Source organism: Episyrphus balteatus, chromosome 1, assembly GCF_945859705.1.
Source record: "Episyrphus balteatus chromosome 1, idEpiBalt1.1, whole genome shotgun sequence".
NCBI lineage: Eukaryota > Metazoa > Arthropoda > Insecta > Diptera > Syrphidae > Episyrphus > Episyrphus balteatus.
In genome coordinates this window covers 119,910,915-119,924,220 of record NC_079134.1, presented here as the reverse complement: position 1 = coordinate 119,924,220, position 13,306 = coordinate 119,910,915, and the positions used below count along the sequence as shown (strand labels likewise).

Genomic DNA, 13,306 nt, shown 5'->3' with positions numbered 1-13,306 from the left:
CATACGTATTTAAAAACGAAATGAAATTTCAATTTCATCATTTAATTTTTTGCTCATTATGGCAACTCTGTAAGAGCTTTTTTGAGAAAGGCACTTATGGTCTTATGGATAGGAAAAGAGTGCGAATGAGAGTCAAATATCCCTATCTTCCTTGTACCCTTGTACCATGGTATAAAAAGACAAGGTATGATCATTAGAGCCGCCATCTTACAAAATGGGGTAATAAGGTTTTGACGTTTGGCATTTGGCAAAGTCAAAAGCAACAACAATTTCCAAGACAAATTTGTTTACAACAACAATTTCAATGGACTGGGCTGTCAAAACCTTAACTAGCCATAAGTTTTGACAGTTCTAGATACTGAGTTTTTTCTAATGATCATATACCTTCTCTTTTTATACCATGCCCTTGTACAGCCAATTTTTATATCGGACAGTAGTAGTTAGCCCTCCGATCCAATTTTTTTTTTTTCATAAAATATAGCTAGATACGAACCTAGGCACCTACATATATGTAGGTACCTATATAAATTTAAAAAATTCTGAATTCTGGGAACGGGAAGATGTTAGGGTAAGTAAGTAGGTATTCACGAAAGGTCGAAATTTGCCTTTTGATCAAAAATTTTGTTTTAAAACCAAAAACCTTCAGATTAGATTAGATTAGAAAAGATTTTATTTAGTTTTCATTTTACAATTAATATAACAAGAGTAATAAAAAATCTTAATGTAATAATACAATGTTTTGACATAACATGTTTTTGTTGTCTGTCAGATTGGCGTTATAAATTCAAATTTAAATATACTATAGGTAACGTAAGTTGCTAATAATTTTCTTTAACTTATACATTTGTAGATATTTTAACTTAATATTTTTATAAATTTAAAATGAGATTTGTAATATTTATATTAACAATAGGTACAATAATAAATATGGAATGTAATATTTAAATAATTTATTTAAATTTATTATCACAAATTTTTCATCAGTTCATACTTAATATTTTTAAAAAATGTTTTTCATTGCTTTAAGCAAATTCATTTATTAACAAAGATCTATATTTTAGAGAGTAAGATAAAAAGTTGTAAAGGGAAGAGAAGTTACTACCATTTAACACATTATAAAATTCTTCAATGGACAAAGATTCTTTTCCAAAACAGGCTAGTCTCGTATTTTTATAAATCGGGCATCTGCCAATTAGGTGATATGTGTTTTCCACTTCATCCATATTACATATTGAACAGATTCCCAGTGTATCTTTTTTAAATGCTCTAGCATTAATATTTAATAAACCACCTCTAGCTTTAAGAATTAAGCTCACCAGGTAGGGAGAGTTTTCATCTATAAAGTAAGGTGTAATATTATAGTTCAAATGAGCATAAACATCATGAAACTGAGAGCCCTTAGCATCTGCAATGTGATTTTCATGTTCTCTAGCTTCTAGTGCTATCAATAAAATACTATGAAGGTTATTGAAAGATGAGGTAGAAAGGTCTATTTCAATGTTAAGCATTTCACCTAAGTTTATCCAATCTGAAACCCAAAACGTTTTCTGTACAATTGTTTCTTGTGCAAGGATTCGAGGTAATCTTCTACTAGGGTATTGAAGTACTTTATTGACATAGTCGAAATGCAGAGAGAGCGTTCGGAGAAATTGAGTTTTCAAGCCAGTTTCCAAGTGTAACATGTAGTTGGGGGTGTTGTTGGGTAGCTTTAACATTTGTTTCATGAAGAACCTGAACAGTTTTTCCACTTGGTCAAATTGTTTAGATCCCCAAATTTGAGCGCCGTATAGCATAATGGAACGGGCTGCGGTGTCAAAAATTTTTAACTTATTCGAGAAACAGATATTTGGGTTATGAATATATTTTGACCAAGTTGAGATGATTGTGCTTTTGGACATTGTAAGCTTTAAGTCTAAGTGTTTATTGAAGGATAGGTTATAATTCAGAGTTACCCCTAGATACTTGTAATCATTCACGATTTCAATCCGATCCGAACCATATTTCCAGCTAAGATTGCTAGAAATTCTAGTACCTGTTCTAAACACCAATATTTTAGATTTGTTGATGTTCATTTTTAAACCCCACAACGTACAGTAACTGAATAAAGAATCAATCATATTTTGAAGTTCGATAGGGGAATCAGAGATGATAACGAGGTCATCGGCATATAATAATACTTTCACAACTATATCTTCGACACTTATACCTCCTGGTAAATGTAAATGCAAGTCATTCAAGTAGAGGCTAAATAACATTGGACTGAGTAGACATCCTTGCTTTACACCAACTTTAACTTCAAAGAAGTCAGAAAGAGAGATTCCATCCCAAACCTGGCAAATTGTTTCTTTATAAAGTAATTGTAGAATAGTTATAATTTTTGTTGACAAACCTAAACAAGACAGCTTATAAAAAAGTGAATTACGTGGTATCAGATCAAACGCACATGAAAAATCAACAAAAAAAGCATATGTATTTTTCTTCCTTTTTTTATTTAAATGGACGATGCTTGTTAAATTAAAAATGTTGTCGATTGTTGAGTAGCCAGATCGAAAGCCAGCTTGGAACTCACATAAAATATCATTCTCATCTATCCAGCCGTTTATTCTATTTAGGATAAGCCCCGTGAAAATTTTGTATAATGTATCTAAAAGGGAAAGCCCTCTATAATTTTCACAATTATTAGGATCACCTTTTTTGAATAAAGGCGTAATTATTGAACTCCGAAAAGAGATTGGAATTTCACCGGTGAGAAATATTTTGTTAAGCAAGGCAAGTACTTCTTTTAAAAAACAGGATGGAGCATTTTTGTAAAACTCATAACTGATTCTGTCCTTGCCAGGTGCCTTCTTAAGTTTAGCTTTTTGCAGTACATATGAAAGCTCCCACATCTCAAAGGGTGAGTCAAGAAAAGGGTCTGTTATCTCTGTCATAGCCCATGAAATTTGTTCACATTCAGGAGGTGATAATAGGGCTTTAAAATGATTATAAAAATCAACAATCTGAAGAATGCTTCTCTTTTTATGCGAGGTACTTTTCAATTTATTTGCCAATTTCCACCAATCGCTCGAATTTCTAACAGTGTTTAATTTTTCAATGTTTGCATGCTGATGAAGCAACTTTTTTCTTTTGCAAATTTGTAAGTATTGAAATCTGTATCGAACATATTGGTTTTTATAAATGCTTATATTATACAAACGAAAGAGACGAAGCGATTTTAACATTTTTTCCTTGCACGCAAACATTGAAAGTCAAACCACTTCTGTTTAAATTCAATTTTTGTTCTTTTTCTAAAAGCACCAGCAGCTGTCTTTATTTTATTAGTTAGTTTACTAACTTTCACTTCAATAGATTCATTTGCTTGAATGTATTCACAGTTAGCTAGACGAGTTAATACTTCAGTGTACTTAGAACTCATATTGGGGAACCAAATTAACTTTTTATCAAGATCTAAATGACCTACTTTAGCATTTAATGGTAGGGGTGGAGAAAAACTCAATGTTAAAGGCATATGATCCGAATATGGCTTACTCTGAACCGAAAAATTGTTAATCAACCCTAGAAAATCAAACGAGCATACTCCATAATCGATGGTTGAATTACCCATTACGCCACAAAATGTTAATTCACCATCTTCATCACCTTGCACTCTTCCATTGAGAATAACACCACCTATATTTTCAAAAAGTTCCAAACATTTTTTCCCTTTCGCGTCTGTTACCTTATCCTTTGATTTTCTCTGTTGAGAAATAAAAGCAAGTCCTTTCAAAAAATTTCCATCAACAATTTGACCATCAGCCGTTCGAGCATTTAAATCACCTACGATGCAAAAGGATTCAAATCTCATGCTACCTAAGAACTCTTCAAACTTTACAAAATCACTAGCCCACCTTGTGCAATTTAAATATCGAGGTATAAAGTAGAAATTTTTATCACCGAATTTAGCAGATAGAGCAAAATTACCAGAAAAATTATTGAATTTAAAATTATATTTATTTTGAAGGGCCTTTTTAAAGCCAAACAAACAACCACCGCTTGCGCGACCAGCACTGTGAAACTTTTCAGCATCTTCCCAATACAACATATAATCATCAAAGAAACGTGAAAATTCATTTTTTTTATCATTTAATACATTAGTTTCAAACAAAAAGAAAATATCAAACTTATTTATATACGTAAAGAAGTTACAAAAATTAAGCTTACTTTTTAAGTTTGCTACATTGTATGCAACCATCTGACAGACTTCTAGTTGCTAATGTTGATTTGAATTCCTGGACGTAGAAGCAGCATCGGCGTCTTTTGAAGGTGGTTGTTGTATATCCCTTACAATCACATTGCACTGGAAGTTGGCCTTCTGTACTAAGCTTCTCAAAAAATCAGCGTCTTTATGTTGTTTGGCAACGAAGCTACCACTATTCCAGTTGAAGGGTTTATCATTGATGTAAATCGAAGTCTCACCGGGGCGAATTTTAACTTTTTTATCGAGCTTTGAGATACTTTTGCTCAGTTGACGGAAGTTAAATCGCATCTCCCTTTCATCCGCAGTGTAATCTTTATGTATGTATATGTCTGTACCACCAAGATTTTTTTTTGCAGACATAATATTATTTACATGAAGTACAGATTCCATTGTAAAGACATATGAGGGTCCATTTTTTGTTTTTAACTGACGAGATTCGATGACTATTACGTTTATTTTTAGCACTCGGGAACATATGTCATGGAATTCGTCCACAGCCAGTTTTAAATTAGTGCTCTGCAACCCACTTACGATTATCTTCGCACGCCGAGACGTTCTGTCAATAAGTTCAAGCCTTTTTTTCATTATATTTAGGTCTTCCTTAAGCATGATGTTCTCGTTACGAAGATTTTCGATTTCCTGACGAAGAGGTAATAAGTCATCTTTTTTTGCGACATCTTCCAGCTTACTATCCAACATATTTCCCAGTTTTTGGTCAAATATAGACCATGAAAAGACATCGGGAGTTATGGCAGCAGTAACAGCAGTAGTAGTAGCAGCAGACGCAGACGCAACAACAGCAGGTACAAAGGCATCAGCCCCAGCAGCAGCAACAGGTGGTGGTTGTGATGATTGTGAGCCGAATTTATTACTCATAGTTTTGGTGAATATTTTTGATTCCAAATGTTTTTTGGCGTTATTTGGTGCACTTTGGTCAGGCGAAGTTAAATGAAGCGCTCTTTTTTGTGCTGATCCCATATATTTTTAGGTTATGTTGCGTATATACGTTTATAGTTGCAGAAACTTATTACTTTTTATTACTTTTTGGTAATTTTGTAAATGAAAAACAAACTTTTATTTTAATAATACAAGAATTAATCAATGAAATAGAATTTTTTTCACTTTTTAATAAAAATAAAGAAATTAAAATTGGCAGACAAAAATTATTGGGTGTTTGACGTTTCGTGTCAGTGTTGCCAATCAAAACCAAAAACCTTCATTAATTAATTTTAACATTGATGTCCAAAACGGAATAGGTATAATTAGGTGGGTAAGTATAATAATCTACTTTCTATTTCTACCTATAATTTTTATTTTAAATTATAAATTTCAACAACCCTGATTGCAATTTGCTCCAATCAACGAACAATATTATTTGCTCTGTATTTGTATCTATGACTATAATCTATCCATGTTTGTATCTATATAACAAAATATAATAATGTATTCCAATTGAATATTATCGCCTCCATTTTATTTCCACCTTTCATTTCCCTTCACGCACACACTTTTCATCCACGAATCAAATCAGCACCTTGAACAAGCAAAATTCCCCACTTTCATTGTGCCAATTCAATTGATTATGTTTTCCACGCCCATATCAAACAGGGCGTCATAGATACAAAACCAGTTCGGGATTGGCTATGCGGAATGGCACAGCAGCCAACACACCAGGGAATATTATATTAAAAACTTCCCGATTTCATTCAATACACAATAATAATAAAAAAAAAAAAAAACAGTAGAGGCGCACTAAGCGTTCACTCTATGTGAAAATAGATAAAAAGTTGCAATCCAAACCAAAACAAACCAACAACAACAACACAACAAAAACCCTCTTCTTCTTGTATAGTAAATCAATTGTTTCATATTCCAAAATGTTCCTATTATTCGATAAGCCCACACTTATCAATTTATTATTTTTGTTTACATAAAGGTCGCATCCCTCTACCTATTTCACTCTAACAATAATTCTATCTCATTTACACTTATCGATACCCTCACTAATTTATTCCAACTACGAACGAATCAAAACTTCATTCGATTCCATGTAATTCCTCGTGGTTCAATTGAAATCGAAACACAATGACGACCATCGTTTTGTTGTTCCTCTTCTTTTCTCATTCGGTTTTCGGAGTATGGCCACGATAGTTGACAACGGAATATTTTAGTGTAATTTTTCGTTTTTCTCTTGCAAAAAAAAGAAATTAATCGGAATTCTTTTTTTCCTTTGGACCCACGCTCTTCCCTTGATAAAAAAATATTGTGTGTTTGTTTTTCTCTTGATACTGATACAGGGAGAGGTGGCAAATTATAAGAACGGTACATTAATTCCATTTGAGTGACGATACCGCAATATCATTTGTTGGGTGCACGCTGGATCGTTTGTTTCGTTGTCATATTAAAATTAGGTGATTTATTTTTCTTTATTTAATTGGGTGTTTTCATCGTGATAACTATTCTTTGGAAAAAAAATAATATTGACATCTCTTTGCTCTCGATGTTTCCCCAAATCACATCACACTCGTGGATTAGCAGTTGGAGCGCAAGAAGAGAGTCTCTCTTTTAGTTCATAACCCCATCTGTCAATAACTTGTCATTTATTACAATTTTTGATTGAATTTGATTTATCTTGTGGAACCTATTTGTTCTATACAACCCCCCTTCTAACACAGTGAAGTGTTTGTTTTGTATATAAAACATAATCCTCTCTATAATCCTTAAGATAAAAAGTTAAACAAAAAACTGCATCGAAAAAGCAGTGCCAAAAACTCATAATATAACGGAATAAACAACTTTCTTAACATAACAACCGTTGGTTGATTCACACACTCGCTCCGAATAAAGTGCTAGTAAAGTTGTTTTTTATTTTTTTTTTTTTGTTCATCTTAATAATTGTGCATTTGTATAGGTACTAAAAGGTGTGTGTGTTCGGTGTTGACATTTCATCGGAAAGACGAATGAAATTAAATATGGATTGTATTCGATCAAATAATGCGACGGAAAGAGATTCGGACTTGGGAGATGACTCACTTGTGGTAAGTAAACAAAATGGCTGATGATGAGTTGTTTTGTGGAATGGAAACTTTAATTAACTTTATAAACCTTTTAGTTTGTTTATGGTTGATTATGATGACTTGGTAGGTAAGGTAAGCTTGTTTATATGTTTGACTAGGAGATGATGAAGAAGAAGAAGTAAAAAAACAAAAATTGAGAACGACATGGAATCGAATGAATTCTGTTGAATTAATGAGAAATTTTTTTTAATGTTGATTAATTGGGCAAATATACCTAATACAGAAATCAGATTTCACCTTTTCCCTTTAATAAATTGGTAATTTTTGTGCGCACTCAATGATCAATAATTTAAATATTTGCCAATCAAATTATGAGTATCTGCCTACCTATACTTTTTGGCTACGAAGGTACATATAACTAGAACGTGTTTCTAGAGATGTTTGTCTAATAAATTAGCCATCTATTAAGAGAAAAGAGATAAATAGGTATTTTATCAAAATAGGAAATTATTATAAAAATAGCAATTTTGCAATGTAACTTGCTCTCAAAACTCAATGAAAGTGATTTGAATCATTTGATGAGGCGAAGTGAAATTACCTTCTTCTTTCTTTTCTCGATTTCGAGGGGATCATTATTTTCCCACGTATCTGCTTCACACTAGTGATTCGCCTGTGGGGTTCACCGGGTTGACCACAGAAATCGGCGGCAAGCCTCCCGGTTTTGTATTGTTACATTTCTATGGCCAACTAAATGCTGGTGTTTTTGCATTTGCTTGTACCAGAATATAAGAGTTTTAAGGCCTACCTTTCTATTTACTTTGTGTTGGAATGTTGTATGATATTGCCTTTTTGACAAGGTTCTCAGGATCTCTTCTATGAACATGGAAATACCAACTGAGTCGGTCGTACCTATTAAATACCAAAAATGGTGCAGGCTTCTTCGGGTTTTTATCTCAGCAGCCGTTAACTTAGGTACTCTCATAACTTTTTGTACATTGTCCAACTAGCTATGTGAGTGCTAAACACACAATTGCGGTGTAGAGCCATCCTTTCAGGCGAAGTGAAAGCTTAGAAAGACTAGTTGGGTGCTCCATATTTTAAAACTTTTGAAGTTATATTCTCCCAACCCGTCAACTGGTTCCATCTCATGAAAAAAAAAAAATTGTCGGATAAAATTTAGGGGTCGCTACCGGGCTTTGAAAATTAACCTGGTCATTTGTACAAAATTCTTCACTATTCCTTCCAAAATTTTTAGAGTTCGTGTCAACGACTAGACATATTTTGGCAAGTTCAGTATTATTACCTGCTCTAGAACAGTATTGAACATAATTTTACAGCTTTCCATGATTAAGGGTTTTTGATAACGATTTTCATCTAATTTTTTTATTATGTTCGTTAAATAAAAGTGTGTATTTATCGTTTTCCGGTTTGGGTACACATAGGTATAAAACTTTGAAATGGTTCAAACTAGTTTAAGTACTGACATAGAAATGATATTAAAATCAGCAAACGTAATAACCGGGAACCCGAAATTTAGTTGATAGGTCAAATAGGTATAATTTTTTACATTATCTTAGCAAAAGAATCTTACCTTCTAAGAGAGAAGCTATGGCACTGTTCTTTCACTACAAACAAAAAATATTAAAAAAATTTTTCTTTTAATCTCCAAAAATGTTATAGGTAAGCAAATGGACCAGCAAAAGACAAAAAACTAAGAAAGAGAATTCAAATGGTATCTTTGAAGAAATATTTCTCTTGAAAGCTTTAAAAATAAGAAGATACAATTGTTATTTAGCTGAAGCAAATTAGTCAAAATATGGAATATTTCATGGAATGTGTTCGGGTGGTTGTTCTTATCATAATTAAAAATAATGGATCATCAGCTTTTATATTTATAATTTAAAATAGTTAAAATTTAGCCCATTCATATTAATTGGAAAACTTACGTTATTTAACTCTATGGAAACTATATAAAGCACAAAATTAGAGTTGTCAGACCTTAGAATTCGACATTAAGACGCGTATGGCTGCAAATCTACGTACTTATATTTTGGTTATACCTCTACACATTCCCAAAATTTGCTTGGCCTAATAGCAAAATACTTCTTTTTTCTCACTTTTGAATAGTAAATAGAGAATTTCGGAGTTAGATTACTTCTACAATATGATGGTTACAATAACGATTGTGGGCTCATTTTATAGATAGTTTTTAATTCATTCCTGAATAATTACCCAAACAAATCAAGAGTTCGTCAGATTTATGAGTTTTGCCCCAAATTTGCGAGTCAAGTCCGCACTTTGACCAACTATAAAATTTTATTTAATCAACTCACGGAATTGTTTTGTATATCATATTTTAGACAATTTTATTGTTAATAAGTTTTACCTTTGTCATTTTTTTGTTATTTGAGATAGGTATTCAATAAAAACGATACCAATCTCTTTTCCAAGATGGCGACTGCTCCCGATTTCCAATCATCCCAACAAATTGACTTTTATGATAAGGACAACCAACCGAACACATTCCATGAAAAAATTGCGTTTTTATTGCCTCAAAACCCTTGCAACTAGAATCCACCGGGGACCCCAGACCCAGAAATATAGTACGAAAAATTCACAGTTCAGTTCACAAGGGTTATCAATGAAAAAGAATTAATTCAGGAATATTCCAATATAAGCTGTGTTTTATTTTCATTATGATCCAGATCAGATCACTGTTTTTATTTGCTATGTTAAAAATTTAAAAAGGTAGTGTTAAATACATCTATTAAAACAAAGAGGAACCATTCAAATAGAACCACAAGAGGTTCTACTTGAAGAATATAACTGACTTACTCAAAACTTGGAATATAAATAGGAGCTGATATTTATAATGTTTAAAAAAACTAAAAATTAGAAATTACAATCAAATTAAAAAGCAAAGGATCAAGCAAGACGAATTTGGCTACATATTTGAAATACAAAATATAATTTTGAAACGGACTTTACCAAGACTTTTATTAACCGTTTCTAACAGTAGGTATAATATTCTTTGTTCGTTCATATGTATCTACATTATCTATATATGTATGCGGCGTCATTGATTAGTTGGAGCCAATTTTTTCCACCACTCATCTGCATTCTGCACCATTGGTTGGGGCGTTGGCAATTATCTTTGCGACATTTTTCTTCAGTTTAATTCTTGTTTTGTTGTTGGTTATTGTTATTGCGTATTGACATAACACAACGACTTAATTGTAATCCCGTAAAAAACAAATTGCATGAACGAGCTGACCATTCGACCGGACCATTTCTCAAGATTACATGGTTACCGAATATCCTCTTCAATGAATCAATTGTTTGAATAGTTATGCAGGAAGGCAAGTACTAGGGACTGTATGTGGCGTACATAATGTATCACTGATTTTCATTCAATTAGACTGAAAATAGTTTTCCAAGTTGGCGATAGAAAAATTTTTCAGCGATCATATTCAGAGGCATGACAAAAAAGGAAAATAGGAAAATCATAACACGGTTACTTTTTGTGGATACAACAAGGTCTATGGGCCAAGATACTGCGATATTTTGAATGAGTTTTCTATATTCATGAAAGCGATCGAAACCTGTAGTAGGTACTCTACTACAAATTTTAGTTATACCTACATATTTATTAAATCATATTATAATAAAGCTCTCTGATATGGCAATTTTAAACTTAAGTAATTTTCCGATACAATTAAATAAAAGAAACAAAAATTTTCTCTAGAAAAATCCAAGGTCTAAAGCCACACTCATAAGGACTTATCAGATTATTGACGAAGGTCTTCAGACGTTCACTGAATTTTCTGTAGTTGAAGCAGTTCAGACGGTCTCTTTCTTAAAGCTGGGACAGACAATGCTAAAGTTCCATTCGTTGACATTGAATGGTGCAATCTGTCTCTAGGTGGAGTTGGTTTCGGCATTGTCATTGTTGAGTGATGTCTCCAAATTCCCAGCATCGCTTGAGACTCTACTACCGCATGTTGCCTTGTTATTCTTTTCTGGCTCCAGTTCTAGGTTTATAGCCTTGAGAAGTATATTTTTATCTTCTGGTAAAACTTCCGAACCTCACTCCAACAAAAAAAACCTTAAATCTTATACGAATATTGCATGTTAGAGTTAAAAAAAAAAGTTTCTTTATAACAATCTTGATAAACAACCAAGGAAGGAATACACGTTCAACTTGGACTTCTTTAGTTTCGTTTGTTAGCTCTTCAAAATAAATCAGTCAGTTCATTATTGTACAAATGTGCAAATGTAAGATAAAATATACCCAAAGGTAGGATCATTGACTAACTAGTATACTTTTATTAGCCAATTTTGTATTTTGTACCTATTTATAAAGACAAAATTTATGATTTTTAATAATATCTACTAAAAATCAAATAAAAATATAATCAACCAACTATTTTAAATTAGGTAGTTGTGAGCCAAGGAAAAATGACCGAACTACGAATACACTGAGGGAAAAAATAAATTGAAGTTGAAACGTCTTTGTTTCAAAGATGAACTGTGACTTTAAGAAACGAAAGCATCAAAAACTAACCTTTTTTCCACCTTGATTTTAAAATTTTCATTTTCAACGCAAAATCATTCCGAATAATAGTTAAATCAATGTGGTTTTCATTGATTTTACGTTGTTTTATGGTGGCTTTTCCCTCAGTGTATAAAATTCGTAAAATCTGATCAATATTTATTTGAGAAAACTAATTCGATAGGGTCAAAAATAGTTAGTAGTCATGCCCCAGTGAAAACTTGTTGTACAAGAAACCAGCAGCAATGACTAAGTAATATTTCAAATAGGTATAATCAAATATTTCCTTGACAATCTTGTTAGAAAAGATTTTATAAATTTATTTATCCAACTATGACATATATAAATATAACTACCCCTATTCGCACGTAATTAACTTTCTCCCATAATTTTGAGTATCCACAAAACTGATGATGATTTTTTCAAAAATTTCCTTTTGCCTCATCAATTTATGATATATTTAAAAATAAATTGAAAACAATACTGTGTCACCCACTCACTCGTATCGTTGCAAAAGTCAATTGACACAATCTGATGGTGCGTACATAACAAACAGGGGTATTCTGACCATGATGACCTTTCTTTTTGAACTCAATTTTACAGTTTTTGTGGGAAATGTCAAAACTTCAAATAACGATAAATAAAAATGTCAACTTTATCTCATAGTTTCAATCAACACAATATATAAAAACACCCTCAGTGTTCTATTCTACTTTATGCTGGTTGATGAAATTTCGCACACACTTAATATCTTTGTCTTTTGAGTCTTGACCTACGGGTGGTATCTATCTTTTAGACACAAACAAAAAAAAAATTTTCAAGTCTCAATACCCCTTAACTCAAACGTCATTCATATTCACTTGGATGAAAAACAAAACATCACCTCTTGTGATGTGTGCTACCTGTTGTCATCGAGCTACTTCGAGACGGGACGGGATCGGATAATGAAAGTGACTTCTATTTTACTTTAAGTTGGTCGACAATCTTCTTCTCACTTCGCACCCGAGGTTGAGCAGCAGAGCAGTGGAGAGCACGTGCTGTGCGCCAACACCGAAAGTTCCCACATTAAATCTTCTCGCGCTGGGTGCCACAAATCACACTGATTCCATTATCTTTTCGCCTCCCGTTGGAGTCATGAAGCCATTCCACACACCATGGGTATACCTATACCAATTATATGGAGCAAGAGAGTGGTGTTGTACATACATACATAAATACCCTTCTGGCTTGGTGGGTGCCATAAATAGTCGACAACCTCGCTCATTCAAGAGACACCACATGTCATATAAGTTAGGAGATGGAGGCAAGTGACGGTTCATTTTGGTTCTTTATTTTTTGTTTGTATTTTTGTGATTTTGTGAAAAAAATTTGAAATTGACAATGACCATTGATGATGATCTCTTATTTATACTTTTGGAATACTTTTCGAAATAAACTTTCGAAAGTATGCTGATGCTGATTCGCTATTTTTTAAAATAATAATTGTTTATGAGATCTTTT

General features: G+C 32.7%; 1 protein-coding gene across 2 annotated transcripts in view; it reads left to right on the top strand.

Moving 5' to 3' along the window:
- The first annotated feature begins 6,367 nt into the window (after positions 1-6,367).
- LOC129919486 (protein dead ringer) overlaps positions 6,368-13,306 on the top strand; it is a 65,740-nt gene continuing 58,801 nt past the window's right edge. Inside the window, exons 1-2 of one of the 2 annotated variants that reach the window (XM_056000381.1) lie at positions 6,368-7,089; positions 7,149-7,275. In XM_056000381.1, the coding sequence (XP_055856356.1) occupies positions 7,198-7,275 (78 nt within the window). In that variant the 5' untranslated portion in view covers positions 6,368-7,089; positions 7,149-7,197. Of the gene's footprint in view, positions 7,276-13,306 lie in introns of both variants that reach the window. The other variant, XM_056000390.1, reaches the window with a different exon arrangement.